The following is a 24635-nucleotide window of genomic DNA, read 5'->3' as shown; positions in this document are numbered from 1 at the left end:
AGAGGTCGTGATGCAACGCCTGCCTCCAGGCTGAATGCTCAGATGTCAGGGTTTTCCATCTGTTGAGGTCCATTCCTAAGGCCTTCAGATCCTCCTTGCAGATAGCCTTGTATCACAGCTATGGTTTCTCTGTGGCGATTTCCCTGCACTAATTCTCCATACAGGAGATGGAGTCCGACCATCAGCCATTCTCACAACATGCCTGAGCCAACACAGACATCGCAGTTTCAGTAATGCATACATACTAAAAATTCCAGCTCATTCTAGGACTACTCTATTTTGAACTTTGTCCTGCCAGGTGATGCCAAAAATGCATTGGAGACAGCGCATATGGAACATGTTCATCTTCCTCTCCTACCGTGCACAAAGGGTCCAGGATTGACTGCAGTACAGGAGTGTGCTCAGGACACAGGCTCTATAAACCTGGATCTTGGTATATGCTGTCAGCTTCTTATTAAGCCATACTCTTTTTATGAGTCTAGAGAACATGGTAGCTGCTTTGCCAGTGCTTTTATCCAGCTCGACATCTAGGGAAAGAGTGTCAGAGATCGTTGAGCCAAGGTACACAAAGTCACAAACAACCTCCAATTCTTGTGTGGAGATGGTAATAGAGGGAGGTGAGTCCACACCCTGGCCCATGACTTCTGTTTTCTTCAGGCTGATTGTTAGTCCAAAGTCTTGGCAGGCCTTGCTAAAGTGATTCATGAGTTGTTGGAGGTCTTCAGTAGAATGGGCAACAATGGCTGCATCATCAGCAAACAGGAAGTCCCGCATGCATTTGGACTTTGGTCCTTGCTCTCAATCTAGAAAGATTAAAGAGCTTTCCAACTGATCTAGTCCAGAGATAGACACCTTCTGTTGCAGTTCCGAAGGAGTGCTTCAGCATGACAGCAAAAAAGATCCCAAACAGGATCGGCACGAGGACACAGCCCTGTTTCACTCCACTTTGGATGTCAAAGGGATCTGATGTTGAGCCATCAAAAATTACAGTGCCCTTCATTACCTCATGAAAGGACCTCATGATGTTAAGGAATCGAGGTAGACATCCAATCTTGGGAAGTATTTTAAAAAGACCATCCCTGCTAACCAAATCAAAGGCTTTTGTAAGATCTATGGAGGCCACAAAGAGGGGCTGTCATTGTTCCCTACATTTCTCCTGCAACTGTCTGTGGGAAAATACCATGGGAGTGGTGGATCTATTAGCTCAAAATCCACACTGTGATTCTGGATAGATTTTGTCTGCAAGCACCTGGAGCCTCTTCAACACGACATGGGCAAGCAGCTTCCCTACAATGCTAAGAAGAGAGATGCCATGGTAGTTACTGCAGTTGCCCTTGCTTCCTTTGTTCTTATACAGTGTGGTGACGTTTGCATTCTTCATGTCCTGTGGTATTCCACCTTCCCTCCAGCAAAGACAAAAGATTTCATACAGCTCGGTGGTGACGATCTCTTCACAGCACTTCAGCAGGGATGTTGTCCTTCCCAGGTGCCTTGCTGAAGGCGAGGGAATCCAAGACTGCTTTTATTTCTGCTAAAGTTGGTTCTCTGTCCAAATTTCAGAGTAGTGCTGCACCCAGCATTCCATCTGCTGTGCTCGGTCCTGGATGATCACACCTGTAGTAGACTTCAAAGAAGCTGATTTCTTCTATATTGGACCTAAAGCCTGCTTGATACCGTCATACATTCCCTTGATGTTACCTGTGTCCGCTGCTATCTGTATCTGAGAGCAGAGGTGAAGCCAATAATCATTAGAACATCTCCTGGCAGCCTGTTGGACTTTGCTATGAGAAATTTGAAGAGCCTGCAAGTTGTACTCACTAGGACAGGCTTTGTATGATGCTAGTGCTCTTCTCTTTTCCTCGATGGCTGGCATCAGCTTCTCCGAATGGGCTTCAAACCAGTCTGCTGTCTTTTTAGTTCTCTTGCCAAATGTGGACAAAGTGGTGTTATACACAGCATTCTTGAAATGTTCCCATCATTCAAGTATAGTGGGGTCTCAACTTAAGAACTTAATCCGTATTGGAAGGCAGTTCTCAGGTCGAAAAGTTCTTAAGTCGAATCTGCATTTCCCATAGGAATGCATTGAAAACCATTTAATCCGTATCTGCTCTTTTCGTCCACAGAAACTAATGGGAAGCTGCTATTCTGCCTTCTGCCACTAGAGGGGGATATTTTTTCTTTTTTCCTTTTAACCTAAGATGACTTAGCTTTTAAAAAAAGGGGAAAAAAAGAATTCGTAACTCGAATCTAAGTTCGTAAGTCGAGTCCATATATTCCTATGAGAGCGGTTCGTAAGTCGAAACGTTCGTATGTCGAGCCGTTCGTAAGTCGAGACCCCACTGTACATTTGCATCAGCTGGGCCTGGAAGAGTTTCCTCAAGCGCTTGGGCAAATTCCTCCACTTTTCTCTGATCGCGACTCTTCCTGATGTCAATACACGGTCTTCCTTCCTTTTTCATGTGATACAATCTCTTTATTCGCAGTTTTACTCTGCTACACACCAAGGAATGATCAAATCAACACTCTGAGAACTGTGCGTGATCGTAATACTAGGAAGGCTAGAGCGTCTAGTGAGGATCAAATCAAGCTGATGCCAATGCTTTGATCTTGGATGTCTCCAGGAAACTCTGTGTTGAACCTTCGTAGACCACCAGCAGAGGAAAGAAATAAAAAACTGTTTCTGAGTGTTCTATACCCAAAAAATCCTTAAATGATCACCATAATTCAGAAGTTGACAACCCATAATTATTATTACGTGTGTGCTTTATGATAGCCCTTACCCACCTTATGCCCTTCAGAGGCTGACTGGGTTTTCCCCCCAAATCTTTGGCCAAAGGTTGTCCCCCAAGAATATTTATTAGGTGTGGACATCTGGAAGGAAAAGCCTGTGTGGCTGACATCAATGGAAATAAAGAGGAGTTTCTAGAGCAGTTCAAATGCTCACAACTCTCTCAAGAAAAATAGGCCAGATTAACTTGAGCTACATGCAAAGCACATGTGAAAATCTCTTTTTTCCAGCTTTAGATCAATGAGATTTTACAATAGAGACAAACACTTAAGTGTTTTTCAAACACTTAAGTAACACTGAGCAAAAAAGAAAAAACAGCTAGTTTTTAAAAATATAAACTTCTTATTCAAAAAGTATACATTCATATACAATATAGCCTTATGACATTATATTTAAAGGAACTTCAAGGGAAACCAGTATGGACTTCCTGTGTACATATTCTATTTTGGGAGAAGGGTAATGGCATTAGATGTTTACAAAATGCCACCGGAAAAACATCTGGGGGAGGGGGTTGAAGTGACATTAAAAAACCCTTAAAAGTAAAAAGAATAATATACTGCAAGATACAAAGGCTCTTTGACTGCTGATTAAAATAAGTATCAGCATGAGCATGCACATTTTATATAACAGTTAAACACTTACCATTCATATATTTAGTTGCTGAGCACATACAGATGTCTGCTCCTAAAGCCAAAGGTCTCTAAAAGAGAAAGAAACAAGACACATCAAGGTGGAAATGGCTCAATTTGTTTTCTGTTGGGAGAATCAACAGGAATTAAAAATGGTTGTTGTGGGTTTTTCGGGCTCTTTGGCCATGTTCTGAAGGTTCTCGTTCCTAACATTTCGCCAGTCTCTGTGGCCAGCATCTTCAGAGGACAGGAGTCAGAACTCTGCCTGTGCTCTGTTGCAGTTTCTTGGATAGTTGAGTATTTATAGCTGTGGGCTCAGCTTTTGTCCTTTTCAGGAGATTGAGTAATTATGGTGATCAGCATGTTTTTGTTCTGGATGTCTTGTTGTGATAAGGGGGAGAGATGATCTGTCACTGTGATTGATAGGTATTGTTATTTTGTGTGCAGTGATCACTGGTCCTTGTGGCTGGGTAGAGTCTGTTGACCTTTTGCAGGCTATATTTTTCAGTGCTGGGAGCCAGGCTTTGTGTTAGAAAATGGCTGAAATCCTGTTGTGTAATGTTAACAACGTAAATAAAGAGCCACTACTGTGATTCTCAGGGTTGTGTGCACAGACTTGCTTGGGGTGTGTGCAAGAGCACCTGGGAGAATCCCAGTGGGAACTTTCTATTCATCAGTGAGAAATATATTGAGACCTTTTTTTAGGGTTAGTGTTTTCGGTTTTAATATTTCTATTTTCATTTTCTATTTGACCAGATGTAACCCACCCAGAGTAGTGCTGTGACACTAATGGGAGCAGGATACAAACTGAATAAATATATAAATAACTTATAACTTTGCTTATGTCACATAATAGGATTTTGGCTCATGGATCCTAAGGAATATTATGCATCACAGAAAATCTGAGTATGAGAGAAATTTCTGCTGCAAAGGGTTAAGCGAGTGGGGTATGTGGGGAAGCCGCCATAAGCCCCACTAATACATTCCTAGTCATGGCTCAGGTTAATGATCATAAATAATTTTTAAAGTTGCCTGAAAATGGGGCAGAGAAATAAAGTATGGCCTGCAGAGGGGGAAAACACAGGAGAAAACAGGGGAACTGAATTTTTAACGATGGAAGCCAGATAACTAATCCAGTAGGTGGAACAGTTTTCATTAGTATCATTAGGGTGGAGAGTGGTGGGAGGCTGGGTGACTACATAGTGGAAGCCTGAGTGACTGAGTTATTAAAAAGCAGATGGAATTGGGTGTCATCAGCACACTGGTGACAACAGACCACAAAATTTTGGACAGCCCCTTTAGAATTTTCATGTATAGGTGAAAAAGTATGGGGAAACAAGGAACACCGAGACACTCCACAGGTGAATGGTCAAGGTGTTGAACAGGACTGTCCCACCATTACTACCATTCACAAAGTGATACCACGCAAGAGAAAATCCCAGAAGTTAACTCTTTTTTTAAAATCAGTTAACCACTTCTCACCCAAACACAATTGTCAGGGCTTTTTTTCAGCAACGATGAATGGCAGATTTAGAAAAATCTTTGTAACAGTCTTGTAACACCCTGGGTTCTACTGGGGACTAGCTCAGTATTTTCTAGGCTCCAAGAGATAAGTCTAGTTTCTGGCACATTGACTCTTGGGACCATTAAAAGCCAAATCTACTTATTATTACCAGTAACATAACATGATAAGAGTTAATCACTGCAATACAGTTTTTCTGTATCAAGGATCTCCGAATTATAACAACAGAACTTGTGTTTTTGTGTGTGCAAGATCTTACAAGAAATAATGGTGAGATGGATTACCAGACATCTTTAACCTTAAATAAATTACACGGAAAAAGGTAACAAGCTTATCTTGTCCAAATGCAACTTCTTCACTATCTGATGAATACCGACAGAGTTTGCTTTATTGGAACAAAATAATATCCCATAATGTGCCATAATGAGAGAGTGGTTTTTCTGTGCAGACAAGTTGCTCCCCAGTTCCTTTTATGAATAGCTGAACAGTGGTACCAAATCTAGTTGAACTCCCCTTTCTTTGTTCCAATGATATTTTCACTTAAACACAAGGGCTCTGTACTGCTGGATTTGGCAGCATCCACTTACATATACTCTCGACAATAAAAATTTACACACACACACATTGCTAGCACTTCCAGGACAGTTCTGAATTAGCTCACCTGGAAATATGCAGACATAAAAGTGTTATCCACTGCTAAAATAACTCCTTCATGTTTATGGACAATCTTGGCACATGCTTGAATATCAACAAATTTGAGAGTTGGATTTGTGGCGACTTCAATCCATACAAGCTGAAAAAACAAAGAAGGAAAAGAGAAAGGTATAAAATGACATAAACATATTATTTGATGACATAAGAACAATATATACTCCTCTTTTTCATTCCTTCAATTGTAGGAAGCACTAAATTACAGGCTAAAACAACTGGAAAAACTGGCAGTAGATGAACATGCCCTGAAACAAGCTGGACATGAAATCTTATTGCAAGACACAGTAGTACAGGACCACACCAGCAATCATTATGTTAGGCTACATAGGGAAGCCATTGAAATGCACAAACTCCAGCACAGCTTCAACAGAAAAGAATAAAGTCTAAAAATCAACAAAGCCTTTTTCCCAGCACTGAAAAACAGCCTGCAAAAGGTCAATGAACTCTACCCAGCCACAAGGACCCGTGATCACTGCACGCAAAAGACCACTGCACGCGAAAGTGACAGACAATTTCCTCTTTATCACAACAATACATTCATAACAAAAAACACCCTGATCACCATAATCACCCAATCTCCTGAAAAGGACAAAAAGCTGATCTTACAGCTACAAATACTCATCTATCCCACACACTAAACCAGAACACAGACAGAATTCTAACTCCTGTCCTCTGAAAATGCCAGCCACAGAGACTGGCAAAACATTAGGAAGAAAAACCTCCAGAAAACAGCCAAACAACCTGACAAACCCACAACAGCCATTGGATCCCAGCCGTGAAAGCCTTTGAGAATACAATGCTCCCTTCTTTCTTTGAAATGAAGGACCTATGCTGCTTTATTTGTTCACTAGTGTTATGAATTCCAGTGAAAATCCCTCAAGATATCATAAGAAAACTGGCCATTTTCCAAAAATTTTGGAAGGATCTCCTGCCCTATATCCTAGCATGCTCCACCTGGAACAACTCTATAATTTTGATTATACTGACACATTAATGCACTCCACTTACATAATATGCAGGGCTGGAGCTACCACTAGGTGAAGTAGGCAACTGCTTAGAGTGCAGACCTAAGAGGGGCACAAAACTGACCTCAGAGTGTCGCAGAACTGACCTGAGGGGCGCAGAACTGAACTTAGAGGAGTGCAGAACTGACCTGAGAGAGGCACAGTTTTATACAGATAGCATCTTCGGAAAAATGCAACTTAAATTTTAAAATTTTAAGATAAATACCACAACAGTGCTATGGAATATAATTATTTATAAAGTCTTGTAAAATGTTTCTCTATACAGTACTGCAACCCAGGGGTCATTTCATAAAAAAAGGGCTGCTAATATTCTGACTAAGAATTACCTTGTGGGCTGTAGGTGTGATGCGGGTTTTCAACAAATTTTGATGGATGCTACTGACATTATAAAGGAGCTGGAAATACTACCAAACTTTGAGACAGAACAAGTTAGAAAAAGGAGAACAAAAAAGCAGTTTGAGTATGACGCACAAGAGGAGGCACCACAAGATCCAAAACAGAAATTCAAAATAAGTTTCTATTATGCTGTCTTAGACATGGCCATACAATCTGTTGAAGAGAGATTCCAACAGCTACAACAATATAATTCCTTGTTTAGCTTCCTGTATGACATATACAAGATCAATAAAAAATGTACTGAAGATGTACTTAAGGCGTGTAAGAATTTGGAAAAATCATTGATGCATAATGGAAACAAAGAAATTGACGCTGAAGATCTGTGGTTTGAACTTATAGGAATAGCTCAAAGACTTCCAAAGTCTATGCCACCACAAGGAGTAATTCTCAGCTGGTGATACCCGACCGGCTACGAGACTGGATCATGCATCTGGCACATGACGTACCATTAGCGGGACACTTAGCTGCACAAAAGACTTTGGCTAGGATTCATCAGAGATTCTTCTGGCTGAAGATGGCCAAATCGGTAGAAGAATACTGCCGGTCCTGTCCCGTATGCAAGCTGACCCAACCAAAAGCGGGACCAGGGGGAGAACTGATACCCATGTCGCTGGTTAATAGACCCTTTGATAGAATTGCCATGGACATTGTGGGCCCACTAACAAAATCAGCAGGAGGTCACCAGTACATCCTGGTGATAATAGACTATGCAACCTGGTACCCAGAAGCCATTCCTCTGAGAACCACATCTGCTAAAGTGCTGGCTAAAGAGCTGTTGGGGGTTTTCGCTCGGGTGGGGTTTCCCCGAGAGGTATTAACAGACCAGGGCTTTAATTTCATGAACTTAATGTTTAAACAGATATGGGAAATGCTGGGGGTGAAATCCATGAAAACCTTGATTTATCACCCTCAAGCCAATGGGCTGCTAGAATGTTTCAACCGGACTCTATAAAAGACATGCTTAGGAAATTAGTGCTAGAAAAACCCAAGTTATGGCATACCTTCCTGGTACCTTTGATGTTTGCAGTAAGGGAGGCCCCTCAGTCGTCGAAAGGTTTTTCACCCTTTGAGTCACTATACGGGAGGCACCCAAGGGGGGTGCTGGATCTGATCAGAGAGAAATGGGAGGAAGAAGACCATTCTCACAGTGCCTTGCAACAAATTGTAGAGATGAGAAACAGCTTACAGGTGGCATGGGAGTTGGCTAAAGACAAGCTGGGACAAGCTCAGATTAGGCAAAAAACAGGGTATGATAAAAGGGTTAAGCCTAGAGAGTTTGAACCAGACCAAAAGGTGCTGGTATTATTGCCTACAGAGTCATCCAAACTCTTTGCTAAATGGCATGGACCCTATAAGGTACTGTGGAAAGTCAGTGAGGTAGACTATGAAAAAAAGGACACCAGACACGGAAAAGAAGCAGATCCTGCATGTAAACTTATTGAAAGGATGGATAGATAGGGAATGCCTGTATGGAACAGATGTGGAAGAATAGTTGGGACCAGAGAGTGAGGGCCTAAAGGAAGCCTCTACTTTGGATATAAATGAACAAGTGAACCCCCAACAAAGGGAACAAGTGTTATCTCTGGAAGGAGAGTTCTCAGAGGTGTTCTCCAAAACTCATGGGTGTACTCACTTAGTAGAATACGCTATTGAAACACAACCCGGAGTAGTAGTGAGATCCAAGGACAGAACGTGGCCTAGACAATTAGCCGGTGTCATCAAAAACGAAGTTGAAGAGATGATTCGGTTAGGGGTAGTGGAACCCAGCAAGGGGACCTTGGCGAAGCTACCCTGTAATTGTTCCCAAACCAGATGGGTCGTACACTTCAGCATAGATTTTAGGAAGGTGAATGCAGTATCAAAATTCCATGCATACCCGATGCCCAAAGTAGGGGACCTGCTAGACAGGCTAGGGGGTGCTAAGTATCTCTCTTCTATAGACCTTACCAAGGAATATTGGCAGATTCCCCTGAGAACCCAAGATAGAAAAAAACACTTTCTGCACCCCAAAGGGCTTGTATCAATTTGTGGAAATGCCATTTGGGCTGCATGGCGCAGCTGTGACATTTCAATGCCTTATGGATAAAGTGTTGGCCCCTCTCCAAGATTGCGCAGCTGCCTATATTGACGACATTATTGTGTATAGTGACACCTGGGAAGAACACCTGAGCCACATAAGGAGAGTACTGAAAGAGCTAAGAAAGGCGGGGTTGACCGTTAATCCAAAGAAATGCAAAATAGCCTTATCCATAGTATAATACTTAGGGCTCAAAGTTGGAAAGGGAGAAATCCAACCTCAACAAGAAAAAGTCACTAAAATATCCTAGTGGTATCGACCACAGACCAAGAGAGAGGTTGAACAGTTCCTGGGGTTGGTAGGCTACTACAGGCAGTTCATTCCCTAGTTCTCAACAACAGCAGCTCCTTTAACAGATATGACCAAAAAGAAGCCACCCAAGCAGGTGAACTGGGGGAATAAACAAGAAGATCTGTGCTATGAACTTATAGCAGTAGCTCGAAGACTTCCAAAGTCTATGCCACCACAAGGAGTACTCTTCATAGTGCAACAAAAACTCCTGGATAGTGTGCCTAATGTTTCTGTTGCTCTAAGGATCCTTCTCACACTTCCAGTGTCAGTGGCTAGTGGTGAACACAGTTTCTCAAAGCTCAAGTTTATAAAAACATATTTACGCTCAACAATGTTGCAAAGTAGACCAGTTAGTTTGTCAACTATATCAGTCGAAAATGCTGAAGCATCAGCTACTGACCTGAAGGAATCGGTGACAAAATTTGCAGAAGAAAAGGCACACAAAATGAGATTTCGATGTGCAAAAATAGAACCATTTAAGAGACATTACATTTCATAGGATTATTCAAAATGATTCGTGTGCTAAAACTGTTTTGTATTTGAGAAAGAAAATTGAAGACGGTTCTACTACTTCTTCTCTCAGTTTTTCAAGATAAAATTTTCACAATTTCAACTTTTGTACTTCCCGTTTTTCCTATAATTTTTTTTTGAAAATTGGTGGGGGTAGCACAAGTAGTTGGCCTTGCCTAGGGTGCACAAAAGCCTAGCACCAGCCTTGATGATATGTGCCTACATTGGTAAATGGATGCTAGATATTGGTGAGAAAATGAGATAATCCAGTTATATGAGCATTCTTCCTAAGCAGCCCATTGAAAATGAGATGTGCACACCTAAAGCTGTCACCTGCACTTTTGCTTTGGATAGCTACTGCAAAATAAGAATACTTCCAATACTGTTGTGCACTGAGCAGGGTTTAAGAGAGAATAACATTCACTCTTCAAGGAGCATTCCTCTGTTACCTTGGTCTCTGGTGTGATAGCTGCCTCAAGGCATTCCAGCTTGGTAGAGTCGACAAAAACAGTGTTCAGACCCATGTCTGATGCTATTTTTCGGAAAAAAGTATCTGTACCTAGAATACAAAGATAATCAGTTTTAACTATCTGCATTGTACATTCATTTTGTCAGAGAGGAAGTGTCAGAAAAAACTGTGAATGAGAAGACAAATCTATTTCTTGACTGTTTAGCTCTCTTGAATTATTGTTCTTGTTGTCTGAAAATTAAGCAGTGGCTGAAATCCAGTAGTGAGCTGCAAGTAAAGTAGGCTCACTCTGTGTCTTGAAATAATTCTATTGGTTTTTCATCTATTCCATCTGATTTATTTATTCCCAATGCTTTCAGGGCAGCTTTCACTTCAGTTTCTAAAACTATAGGTTCTTCATCATGGGATGATGAAGTAATCTGTCATTCTTTTACCTATTCTGTATACTGTTTCCACCTTCTCTTTATATTATCCTGGTCAGATAGTGTGCTTACCTGTTATTCAGCATTCCTAACCTAGGCTTAAATTTCACTTTGATTTCTTGGATTTTCTGGAAGAGGTCTCTTGGTTTTCTTCTTTTGTTGGATGGTGAAAAGAAGAGGAGGCGCAGACAGACCTGCCTACACTACCCATCACAACTATACAACAGGGAGTGGATACCCGTGAGTTAGAACGAGAACTGACAAAGATGACAGTAGCCACGCAGACAGAGAGAGAATTGGCAGGAAGAGAAGAAAGGGAAGGGCCGTTGTAGAGGCAGGAATGGGGGATATAAAAGAGGAGGTGGACGTTGGGAAATGATTTGGCTAGAGGACCCCTGGACTGGGAAATGGGAAATGCTCCGGGTCCCTAGAGAGGAAGCCGATTACAGATGGAGAAGGGAGCTTCCACCGCGTCCTTCTAATTGGGGTGAGTCAGAGGTGCGAGAGTGGCGCAGGAGACTCCAAGAGGAAAAGGAGGCGGTAGAAAGAGAGGACAGAGAGAGGCAGCTATGGTGTCTGGAGGAAGCCCAGAGGAAAGGATTACTGATGGACTGTGGGCACCCCTTCGAGGAGAGGAAGACTCCTATGAGCTCGAGGGTCGAGAGGAGGAGACCACCCCATTATTAGACCCAGAGACTGAAATGATTGAACTAGAAAGTAGCAACCCCTTTATCAAGGGCCCTGGAATGACTTGGACTATAACCCGTTTAGTAAGGATGTTTGGATGCCCTTGTGGAACCCGTTGGTCATGAGAGACAAAGTTGAAGTCGAGTTAGAGACTAATGATTTGATTTTACATGTTCCAATAAAGCCTAGTTTTGATTTTACAAAACGGATGTCTCCAGCGTCTATGTCAAAACTAGACGAGGCAACATTTGAACCCTCACAGAGGGTCCCATTGTTCTTTCTTTCCCATAATAGCTGCTGGGCATTTCAACATCTCCTCTTCTGTTAAAGCTGTCTTTATCCTCTGCTCCAATTGGCTGTCCAACTGGCTTGGCACCCTGGTTGTTTAGTGGGAATAATATGAAATGAAGACTGGGTTTTAAGATGGATTTCAGATCCAGTTAGTTAACATCTATAGGCTTCTCCTCTGAGTCTTTCCTTACAATGGGATTAGACAAGGCAACTCCACTTGTCAAATAAGGAGTGTCTGACACAGACAAGGTGATGTTAGCAGAGCCACCAATTTTTTCACAGCAGATTATTCCAGGTATATTGTAGCTCTGGCTGCCTAGCTCTCTCTCCTGAAGTTGCCTACCCACCACAGGGCTTTCTCACTAACTGGATGGCATGCTCTTCCCTCAGAGGTTACTAATGGGAAGTATAAAAATATCCCTAAGGCAGAGAGAATTTGTCCTTACAATGATGGAACAGTAGAATCAACTAAACACATAACTAGAAATGGGATATACACATTTGCATACAAATATCCGAGACCCAGGTGGCGCAGCACACGGGGCCAGCATCCTGTTTGTCATACCAATCCTGGACGTAGCCCAGCTGGCATGTCCCTGCTTCCCGGCACTGCTGGCCACTCAGCAGCTGAGTGGGAAGATTCATCATTTCACCTCCCTGCCTGGAGTGGCCAGCAGTGCAGGGAGGTGGAGATGCACCAGCAAGGCTACATACGGGATTGGTATGATGAGCAGACCGTGTGGGCAGCACAGCAACCCATAAGTGGATGAGTCAGTTTGGAGAGGCAGGACTGAGCTTCCCAGCCACCTGGGTCCAGGATATTTGTATTCATATAAGAATAATACTATCCCATCGCTACACGTAATACAGTGGTGCCCCGCATAGCGACGATAATCTGTTCCGGATAATCATCGCTATCCGGAAACGTCGCTATATGGGGCCAAAAACCCTGTTTAATGCATTCCTATGGGGACAAAACTCACCTTTATGTGAAGATTCCCCATACGGCCGCCATTTTCGCCGTCTCGGTAAGCGAGTGCACGGCGCGAAAACACTGCGGGCGGCCATTTTCTTGATCCGGTGGCCATTTTGGAACCGCCGATCAGCTATTCCCAGAACATCGCAACGCGAAGATCGGTAAGCGAAACGCTTACCCATCATCACAATGCGATGTTTACCCTATGTAAACATCGCAATGCAATCGCAAAAGTGATTGCAAAAAATGCATCGCTATGCAGATTCGTTGTTAAACGGTGCACTCGTTATGCGAGGCACCACTGTATTACACTACTGGCTCTATCCTGAACCACGTACTAAGCTTATTCTTCCTTTGCTTGATCAATTTTTTTGGCTGCCTTGAAACAAAGATCTCACATAAACTACTTTTAGGCCTTAATCCCCAAATTACACTCACCTGTGCAAAATTTCTTGCAACTGCATGCAAGATATATAAAGATTTAATGGATAATGATTTTAAGCTTCCTTTAACTCTTTTTCCTTTCTTTTAGCTCTGACTGCCTTGTAAATTCAACCTACATTATGTTTAATGTTTTTTGTTCGTCGCAGACTAAACTAGACCTAGGTTGACCTGTTGTGTCACCCTCAGTGCTCTAGTCCAGTGGTTCTTAATGTGGGCAATAACGCCCCCAGGGGGCAATTTCATTTTTCAGGGGGGCGGTAGAATGAAAAAGGATGGCGTGGGGGCGAAGGAACAGAAGGGGGTGGTAGGGGGCGCTGGAGCGAGCCAGACCTATGAAGGTGGCTGCACCACGGTGCTGGCAGTGGATCCGGTACCGCCGCCACCGCCACCAGACGATCCCACTCTTTCTGCCTGCCACGTCTTGCCTTTCTCCCTTAGGGGAGCACCGAGTGTGGATTGGGTGGAAGGAAATGGTCTCTCGGGTCCCCGTCCTCACCCAGTGAAGCACTGCACCTTGCACCCAGGTGCAGAGTAAGAGACGAGCCCTGTTTGTCCATCCTGCCTTCCCGCCCACCTTCCCGCCTGGTGCAAGGGAAGCGTGGAGAGAAACGGGTCCGTTTGGGGTGGCGCAGCATCTCTTTGGGCGGGATCGCAAACACACAGCAGAAAGTCAGCTACTCCTCTTTCTCCTTGAAGCCCGAGGATCCATTCAGTGAAGGTGAAAAGGGCAGCATGTGAGTGGCTTGAGTATACCAGTTTGCTTCAAGAAGGGGGTGGTGGCGGTGCTCCATATGGTTTGCACTACAACTCCCACAATCCCCTACTGCCACTGCCTCTTTCATTTTGAAGACTTCTCAACATGGCCAAGAAGAGGAAGTGTCGCCAATATTCAATGGAATACCTAAAACTGGGATTCATTCCATCTCCTTCCAATGTAGAGCTTCCGTTTTGTCTTCTTTGTGAGAAATCATTTTCGAATGAAGCAATGAAGCCTTCCTGACGGAAAGACCATTTGGAAAAAATTCATTTGGATAAAGCCGACAAATTGGTATCATTTTTCCAATCCTTAGGGGCCACGTTTGAGGATTGCAGCACTGTTGAGAAGTTATTTGGAAAAATTGTCACTCAATGCCAACAAGGGGCTCATTTGTCCCTATGAAGTATCTTTGTTGACAGCAAAATGTGGCAAAACTCACACTATCGGAGAAACACTGATTTTACCAGCAGTGAAACAGATTTTTGCCACCATGTTGTGCAAGCACTGTCACGCAATCGATTCCTTTGAGCAATGACACCATATCAAAAAGAATTGATAAAATGGCTGCTGATGTGGAAGAAAGGCTTATTGACAACTTGGAAAAAACAGAATTCATGATGCAGGTTGATGAGTCAACAATTCGTGAAAATGAAGCCTTGTTATTGGCTTATGTCCGTTTCATCAACGGAAATGAAGAGATTGGGGAAGAACTGTTATTTGCTCGAAATTTAGCCACTGACATAAAAGGTTCTTTGATATTTAAAAAGGTTGAAGAGTTTTTTAAAGAGAAAAACATCACTTTGACAAACGTTGTGGCATGTGCAACCGACGGAGCTGCATCCATGGTTGGACAATATCGCAGATTTCAAGCTCATCAAAAATGGGTTGTACCTGGAGTTATGTCCACTACATTGTTCATAGAAAGCACCTTGTCTCAAAAAATTTGAGTGCCGTTTGCACGAGTCCTTACGTTACATTATTAATGCTGTAAATAAAATTAAGTCGAAAGCCTTGAACAACCAATTTTTTCACAAGCTTTGTGAAGAAAATGACAAGGAGTTTGACCGTCTCCTTTTGCACACTGAAGTAAGGTGGGTTTCAAAAGGAAAGTGTCTGCAGCGATTCCACGACCTTTTTGACACAGTTGTCGAATTTCTTGAATCTATTGATCCAAGTCTAAGCAGTTCTCTTAAACTTTGACATCTGGATATAGCTTATCTCGCTGATGTTTTTGACAAGATGAATGAAGTGAACGTAAAGCTGCAAGGAGATAAAATCAATTTTATCAAGGCCAAAGGAGTAATCTGCTCTTTTATTTCCAAATTGGACCTTCTTGAAGCAATATGTGTCACCAGGAGCTGTATCAGTTCCTAAGCCTTGGTAATGAACGTCAACTCCAAGCAGAAGATTTGGATGTTTTTTGCTGCCATTTGAAGCAACTAAAAAAAGATATGGAAACCAGATTCTATGATCTGATAAATCTGAAAGTGCCCACTTGGGTACTAAATCCTTTCACAGCAGACTTTGCACAACTTCATCCCAAACTGCAAGAGCCACTGACAGATCTGAAATACGACTGTGAAGCCCAATCACATTTTCAGAGTTATGGTCACGAAGCTTTTTGGGTGACAATGAGGAACACTTACCCAATACTGTGAGAGGAGGTTAGGTTGCTTATTTTAGCCTTTCCTTCCACTTACTTAGTGGAGAGGGGCTTCAGCGCTGTCTAACAGATCCTTTTTAAGTCAAGGAACATGTTGAAGATCACTGAGCATGGCGATTTAAGAATGAGATTTAAAAAATGGTCCCAGACATCAAGAAATTGGTATCAGCTCATCAAGCACAAGGCAGCCATTGATTTTTTTTCTTTTTGTGTACATACATTTTCTTCATTAATAATTGTCTCAGCTCTTATTGTTGTATTTGCTTGCATTGGATTTCACATTCCAGTTTGAGTTCTCGGCTTCGCTTTTGAATTTTTGTTGTGCTCTGTAAAACATTTTGTGTGTCTCTTTGTATTGTACTTTTTAAATGTGCACTCCAGTTCACTATTATAGTTTGGTTTCTCAGTTTTATATATATAGTCGATCTGATTTCTGTTGCTTTCTTTCTGTAAAAATTTTCTTTGTGTCTTTTAAACCCTTTTTATAGTGTGCATGAATATATATTTTCCTCAAATTTTAATTCAATTTCAGAGTTTTTGTCTTGAAATTTTTAGTTCCTGCATTGCAGTTTGTTTTTATGCCCCTTTTATATTTCTTTTTGCGTCTTAAAATTCACCTGTAACTAAATCATTAAATGTTACTGTTTTTTTGGGGGGGGGGGACATTTCATTTTCTTGCAATTGAATTTTATTTTCAGGGGTCATTGGATTTAAGTGTCTTGAATAAATAAATAAATATTGCCGCAGGGAGGGGACAATGATAACTTCCTCATTGGAAGTTATCCACTGGAAGTTATGAAATGAAGCCTTTCTTTCAAAAAGGTTAAGAACCACTGTTCTAGTCAACAGGGGATAGATACAAATATGCAAACACAGGTTAAATATATACTTACATGCCTTCTGGATGGCAACCCACAAGATTACATCCAGGAAACTTAAGACCAACTATAAACAAGAATATCACTCACCTCCATAAACATCGACTGAACAAATAACAGTATCTCCTGCTTTCAGCAGATGTGCAATGTTCAGAGTCGCTGCTGTCCCAGAAGCATATGCTAAACCTAAAAGGGGGAAAGAGAGATTAAATGAACAAACTACTTTATCAGCATATTTTAGCAAGCATACATGGGCCAGAACTGGCCTCTTTGAATGTAAATATGTTTACAAGATAACTGATTGATGTGTTTAGTATTACAGTGGTGCCTCGCTTAACGAGTGCCCCGTTTAACGAAAAAATCGCATAGCGATGGCTTTGTTGCCATCGCTTTTGCGATCGCACAACGATCTTGCCTATGGGGAAAAATCGCTTTGCGATTTTTCCCCATAGGCACCATTTTCCCCCAGCTGAGCGGCGGGAGCTTTGAAGCCCCGCTGCTCAGCTGGGGGAAAATGTCGGCAGTGGGCTGCGGCCTCGGAAGGACCCCGAAGCCACCGTCCCCTGCCGACAATTCCCTTCCGAGCTCCGGGGACAGGCTGGGGGGTGAATCGGGAAGCTTGAAGCCTCTCCGCGTTGCTTACCCAGGCCGTTCCCGGACTTCCAGAAGTCCGGGAACGGCCTGAGCAAGCAGCGCGGAGAGGCTTCAAGCTTCCCGATTCACCCCCCAGCCTGTCCCCGATGCTTGAAGCCTCCCCGCGCCGCCTACCCAGCCCGTTCTCGGACACCTAGGTTCTCGGACACCTACCCAGCCCGTTCTCGGAGACAGGCTGGGGGGTGGACCGGGGAGCTTGAAGCCTCTCCGCGCCGCCTACCCCGGCCGTTCCCGGACTTCTGGAAGTCCGGGAACGGCCTGGGTAAGCAGCGCGGAGAGGCTTCAAGCTTCCCGATTCACCCCCCAGCCTGTCCCCAGAGCTCAGAAGGGAATTGTCGGCAGGGGACGGTGGCTTCGGGGTCCTTCCGAGGCCGCAGCCCACTGCCAACATTTTCCCCCAGCTGAGCAGCGGGGCTTGGATCCGAGCCGCGGCGGCTACCCCAGCCATGGCCGGACTCTAGGGAGTCCAGCCATGGCTGAGGTAGCCGCCGTGGGTCAGATCCAAGCCGCGGGGGGAGAGAGAAAACCGGATAATCCGTTCCAATTGGAACGGATTAACCGGTTTTCAATGCATTCCTATGGGAAATGGTGCTTCACATAACGATGTTTTCACATAACGTTTTTTTTTCTGGAACCAATTAACATCGTTATGCGAGGCACCACTGTACATTAAAAAAACTCTGAGCCAAAAAGTTAGCACAATAGTCTTAATTCTTATCTAGAGGCAAAAATTGTATCCCTGTCCTACAAAACTATAGTGTTGAGCTGCACTGAGTTATGATATTATTTTCGCAAAATGAAAGGGAAAAGGTGCATATGCTTACCCTAAAAAGGGAAAAGAGAGAGAGAAATACAAATTAGATTAAATGAATAATATACTTTTCCAGTATATTTTGGCAAGCATGCATGGGGCAGAACCTGGCTCGGTTGAACGTGTACATTTTCACAAGATAACTGAATGATGTGATTAGTATTACTTTCAAAGACTTTGAGCCAAAAGTCAACACAATGTTTTTATTTAAAAGCAAAAATTTTACTCCTGTCCTACAAAACTATACTGTTGAGTTGCACTCAGTTATGATATTATTCTGGCAAAATGAAAGGGAAAAGTGGGGTGGAAGAAAATGGGGGGGGGGAAATGGAACATTTTTAACAAATTTACTATTTTGCAGTGTGAGCTTTCATGGATCAGGAGGAAGTAGATGTTGATCTACAAAAGTTCACACTGAACATATGTTAGTCTAAAATATTGTGACACTATAAAACCACAATACTTTGATCTTGTTTTTCCCCCTTTTTCTCCCCCACTTTAATTTTGCCACCATGCTGGGACAAACTAATAAGACTATTGCTAATGTTATGTGAGATCAAATGCCTCAGACTTATTGGCACCCAACGAATGAGTGATCTCTAAAATGTCCTTTCCAAAGCTACCCTGCCCAGCTTTTAAAAACTCAAGCCTGTGACTTCGTTTAAAGAGTCAGTGCATCTTGTCATTGGTCTTCTTTTCCTGCTGCCTTCCACCATTCCCAGCATTATTGTTTTTTCAAAAGAATCCAGAATTCTCATAGTGTGCCCAAATCAGGACACTCTCAGTTTCAACATTTTTGCTTATAGAGATAGTTAAAGCTTGATTTAATCTTGTTTATTTTTCTAGTAGTCCAGGGTATGATTCACCTTTTCCTGGCAGCTTTCTTAGCCATTCAGCTTTCACGCTCAAACATGGTTATTGGAAATACAATACCGTGGTGTCCCGCTTGATGATTACCCCGGCAGAACGACAAAATCGCTTCAGGATGAGGTTTTTGCGACCGCAAAATGATGTTTCAATGGGGAAAATCTGCTTCACGACGATCAGTTCCCTACTTCGAGAACCAATTTTTCGCTTCCCGACGATCAAAAACAGCTGATCATTGGGTTTTCAAAATGGCCGCCCGCTAGTTCCAGACCTATTTCAGAAGACGGCGATCAATAATGGCTTCCCCTATGGAGGATCTTCACTTTACGATGAGGTATTTCACCCATTGGAATGCATTGAACTGGTTTTCAATGCATTTCAATTGGTTTTTTCTTTTGCTTGACGACGATATTGCTTAACAACAATTTTAACAGAACGGATTAACGTTATCAAGCGGGGCACCACTGTATTATATTGGTCTTGGTCTCCAGTGACACATTCTTACACATGATAATCTTTCTAATTCCTTAATTGCTGTCCTTTCTAGTCTCAATTTTCTTCTGATTTCTTGGCTGCAGTCTCAAGTTGGAGTGATGATTGACCCAAGGTATAAAAAAAATCTCTATTTCAATTTCTTCATTGTCAATATTAAAATTGTGTAATTCCATTATGTAGTCATGATTTTTATCTTCTTAACATTCAAATGCAGCCCTGCTTTGGCACTTTCTTCTTTCATTTTCACTAAAAATTGTTTCAAGTTATTGCTGCTTTCCGCCAGCAATATGGTATCATCTGTATATCTTAATTATCAATGTTTCTTTCACCAGTTTTCACTGGAATCGAGTCCGGCTTTCTCTATGTGTTCTGCATGTAGATTGAACAGATAAAGGGATAAAATGCACCTTTGTCCAACACCATTGCTTATAGGAAACCATTCTGCCTCTTTATATTCTGTCTAATGGTAGCATCTTGTCCAAAATGTTAGTTACAAGAACAAGGCTACCTCTTTGGAAATGCTTATACTATATGCATGGTTTTAAAATCTACATACGCTGCACTTGCAAATTTGAGCTTGCAAATGTACCAATGTTAGAGACAAACGTTCTAGTGAAGTTTTTTTTAAAAAATTATTAAACAAAACGATGTAATTATGTCACTGCAAAGCATAACACCAAGATCAGATTTATTATAAACCTACACAGTTGTTTTCTAATAAACTTCCTAGAGATTGAAAATGATATATACACCATGGACCAAAGACAAATGGAAAACCTTGAGGACTTACAGTACTTAGCACCATCCAATACTGCCACAGCTTTTTCCAAGCAATCACGAGTAGGATTTCCACAACGACTATATTCGAAGCCCTATAAAAGAGACAAAGTTCATCACTGGATGAACCTGAGTGTAACTACTCAGATTTACAGTGGTGCCTCAACTTACGAACATCCCTACTTACAAACATTTCAACTTACAAACAGCTCTGGTCACAAAAATTTGCTTCGGCTTGCAAATGGAGCTTCAACTTACGAATGGAAAAAAGCGGGGGGAAAGGCAGGCAATTCAAATTTCTAATTGTAGGTGGCAATGAGGCTGCTTATTTGTACTACAGCTCTTTCATTTTCAGCAGTTAGAGAGTGTGTTGTTGTAGTCAGAGGCTTGGGAGAGCCTCCTGCTTCGGAGTGAGCATTTGTGGGTGTTTGCAGGGAGATAAGCTGCTGTTTTCTCCTTTTAAAAACTGTTCTGGGTGGGTTTTGGCTGGGGTGGGTATATTTCTGTGCTGTGTTGTTGGTCGCTTTGCTGTTTATTTTTGGAGGATTTTTCCTTCTTCTTAAACCTCAGCAACAGAGGTGGCTTTACTGTTTATTTTTGGAGTTTTTTCTTCTTCTTAAAGTCTCAGCAACGGAGGTGGCTTTACTGTTTATTTTTGGAGGGGTTTTTTTTCCACTTAAAGCCCCAGCACCTTCCAATCGGGCTTGCTGTGTTCTTTTTTTGTTTTGTTTTGTTTTGGTGATTTTTTTCTTCGGCTGGAACGAATTAATCAGTTTTCAATGCATTCCAATGGAAAATGGTGCTTCGACTTACGAACATTTTGACTTACTATTTGACTTACATTCCAATACGGATTAAGTTCATAACTGTATGTTTCATGAGCATAATTTTGACAGAGCTGTGGAAGTACAGCAGAAAGATCTGCAGCCCATCTGTAAGGATCAGTTATGCTTAAAGACATTATTGATGTCACTTTTCCCCCCTGTTACTCTGAGCCTTGTGCGAAGCAAAATTCACATGGAGATTCTAAGGGCCAAACTAGACAGTCCTGTACAGGTATTTTGTTTTTTAAACATCACCATGCCAGTGTCTTGGTGGAGTATGAACACTGAAGTCTTGATGAAAGTTGTCCCCGCTCCAGAACACAAGTTCTGACAATTGTTTTTTCCAAAGGATGAAACAGATGCATGAAATGCAGAGAAGCGTGTAATTTTTTCCCTTTTTTTTACATAATATGACCCCGAACCCCCAATCACAATCTCCCTCGAATCTCCAATCTAAACACCCCCTCCTCCTGCAGAGACTCTTCTATCTCGTGACTTTGCCTCTCCAGCACTCTCATTGGTCCATGCAGATAGCACATCAATATTCATGACCTGGGCGGACACCACAGGAATGACCTGCTTGGCTTGCGTGATTACATGGCACAGAAATTGAGCCATTCGGAGGGTGGGGAGGTGTCAGCAGAAGCGATATTAGGATTGACAAGGTCAGTTACATATAACATGTTACTTACAGAGAGTTTCTTATTGTAATACTTAAGGCATAATCAGAACCCGGAAAATTGCTGGCTGATGGGTTCTGATAGTCCAGAAAACCAGCTTTTCCACGCTCTCGGCCTAAGTAAGTTACATTACAATTGTAGTACTGTCAACCCTCAACGTACAAACTTAATCCGTTCCGGAAGGACGTTCGTAAATCGAAAAGTTCATAAGTCAAAGCAAAATTTCCCATAGGAACGCAATGAAAACCAATTCATCCGTTCCGGCTGTTTTTGGTTCTTAGGTCGAGGGGCGGTTTGTAAGTCAAAGCATTAGTTCCCATAGGAACTAATGCAAAGCTGGTTAATCTGTTCCTACCACTAGGGGCAGAATGCTTTTTTTTCCCTTTTAATCTAAGATGACTTAGGTTTTTAAAAAAGGAAAGAAAAGAGGGAGGGAAGGAGGGAACAGAATTTTTTTCAGCAGAACACCTTGAAAAGCACCTTTTCAGCCAAGACAAGGCAAGATAAACACCTTTTGGGAAAAAAGGGGCAGCAAAGGAGGGAGGGAACACCTTTTAAACCAAGCACCTTTCGACAACAGAACACCTTGACAAGCACCTTTTCAAAGAAGACAGGCCAAGGCAATCACCTTTTGGGGAAAAGGGGGGCAGCAAAGGAAAGAATACTCCTAGTGTTGACAGACAGGTCCTACAGGCAATGCTACCAACCAAAAGATACTTCCCCCAGCCATTCCTTCTCTTTTTTAAATAATAAACATAAACCACACAAAAAAACTATAAAAACAATAAAAAGACAAAACAATAAGATACAATTACACATGTGCCCCCATTACCTTCAGGACTAGCATTAAACTTCATTCAATCCATTTTCACTCCAAAATTTCATTGTTTCTTCCCTTGGTGTATACCCCTTCCCTCTCCGAAATACATATTCCATAAATACATTCCATATTTTCTTAAAATCATTATTTTTCAATTGGCCTCTTCTTATTTTCGTATCACATGTCAGTATCATTAATTTCCATATCCCATAGTCCTCTATACCATTCCTCTAAGTTAAATTGATCATCATTTCTCCATTTTCTTGCAAAAATTAACCTTGCAGCTGTAATCATTATTACTATTAAATCCTTATTTTCTTTCAACAATTGATCTTTCTTAATCACATTCAATAAAGCCATTAATGGATACATGTGAATATTCAATCCAATTATTTCAGATATTTCTTTAAAAATTAAATTCCATTCTTTCATATTTCACATAACCACCACATGTGTAAGTATGTCCCCTTTTCTTTTTTACACCTCCAACATAATGTTGACACACTTTTATCCATTATATTCATTTTAACTGGCATTAAATACCACCTCCATATTATTTTGTAACAATTTTCTTTTATCCTTACTGACATGTTCTTCATAATTCTCTGATCCCATATTTTATCCCATTCTTCACCTAAAACTTCTTTATCCAAATCATTTTGCCATTGCATTTTTAATCCTTGTGTACCCTGTTCAGCTTCCATTAATAATTTATATATCTGGCTTACAGTTCCTTTTCTTTCTGTCTTTTCTTCTACTTTTAATCTGTTTTCTATAATCTCTTCAAATTTTGTCATTTTTCTACCTTTCCCTTTAGTGTTCCATTCACTTGTCCACCTTTCTAATTGAATTATATTTAACCATGAAATCCTCTCTCCTCCTAATACCTTTTTTATATCTTCTTTATTTCTTATCTTCTCTGTCCAATCTTTTAATCTACTTATCTTTTTACTTTTTAATATATTCTTGAAGTTTTTTAGATTTTCCAGAAAATTCCTTAATTCCACCACCTGAGATAAAGGAAAGATGAGTGGACTCAATAAACCTCTAAATTCTTTCCAATTCTCTCTCTCTCTCTCTCTCTCTCTCTCTCTCTCTGTGTGTGTGTGTGTGTGTGTGTGTGTGTGTGTGTGTGTGTCTGCAAACAGCAAGTGATGACATAGAAAGTCCAATGATGATTGTACTTTAAAAGATAATAATAATAAATGTTTATTGCGGTCATTGACCAGCAAAGTAAGATACATAAGAACATAAGAACAATATAAAAGCATTAAAAACACTAAAAACACAAAAGCACTAAAAGCATCTATATACATATATACATCTTACTAGATATCTCTTACCTCCCTATCATAGGCCTTATCTATGGGCTATTACAGCTTGCATAGAATGCCAAATTTGTTATTTTAAAGCTCATATAGCCAGTGTGATCATTAATTGGTGTACACCAATTTACAGATTCTATAACTGCACTTTAGGTGGAACCTTTCCTTCACGGATTTTTATTGCAGCAGCACAGAACTTAGCAACTTTTGTCAGCATATCTGAATTAAGCCCAATATATCTGCCAGGGCATCGCCCTGTCAGCAAAAGCTGTGTGTAGTGTGCCTCTGATCGTCCAGGAAATGCCCTTATGTAAGGGTCAACATGGACTTCTCGAATGTTAGAATAAAAAGCACAGTGAAGTAACACATGGGAGATAGATTCAATCTCACCAGAGTTACAGGGGCATAGACGCTGAGTGTAAGGGGTGTTGTTATACTTCCCATCCTGGACTGCTGACGGAAGTGCATTGAAGCGGGCCAAAGTAAGAGCTTTGCGTTGTTTAGGTGTTAAGGGTAAGTAGAGATATTTTGCCGGTTTCAGTGGGAGCAATGCGTTGTCAACTGTAAACCTATTTCTAATAATACCAAGATCCTGCTGCCTTTCTGTCTCAATAATACGCTGCCTAAGATTACTCTTGGCCTTATCGTATCCCATTTGTTGGATACTTTCTACTGAATAGCCGTATCTGTTGATTTTATGATATATTGCTCTCTTCCAAGGGGACTGATGGTTATCCTGTAATACCAGTGAAGTCAGTCCAATTGGTTGAAAGGTTAGTTTTAGCCAAAAGTTAAAAATAGCCAGCCAAGCTCTGGCTTCAACCTTCAGGTAGCCCACTTCAAACC

The 24635-nt window shown here is 41.6% G+C and overlaps 1 protein-coding gene across 2 annotated transcripts in view; it reads right to left on the bottom strand.

Moving 5' to 3' along the window:
• LOC110079862 (cystathionine gamma-lyase-like) overlaps nucleotides 1-24635 on the bottom strand; it is an 84591-nt gene that overhangs the window by 53761 nt on the left and 6195 nt on the right. For both annotated transcript variants that reach the window (XM_078392979.1, XM_072997800.2), the window contains exons 2-6: nucleotides 20154-20235; nucleotides 16627-16722; nucleotides 10399-10508; nucleotides 5601-5732; nucleotides 3431-3488 (exon numbers count right to left, since the gene is read on the bottom strand). In XM_078392979.1, the coding sequence (XP_078249105.1) occupies nucleotides 3431-3488; nucleotides 5601-5732; nucleotides 10399-10508; nucleotides 16627-16722; nucleotides 20154-20235 (478 nt within the window). The remainder of the gene's footprint in view (nucleotides 1-3430; nucleotides 3489-5600; nucleotides 5733-10398; nucleotides 10509-16626; nucleotides 16723-20153; nucleotides 20236-24635) is intronic.

The sequence above is a fragment of the Pogona vitticeps genome, chromosome 4 (assembly GCF_051106095.1).
Source record: "Pogona vitticeps strain Pit_001003342236 chromosome 4, PviZW2.1, whole genome shotgun sequence".
NCBI lineage: Eukaryota > Metazoa > Chordata > Lepidosauria > Squamata > Agamidae > Pogona > Pogona vitticeps.
Note: the sequence above shows the minus strand (reverse complement) of the source record. Positions and strands in the feature narration are given on the sequence as shown.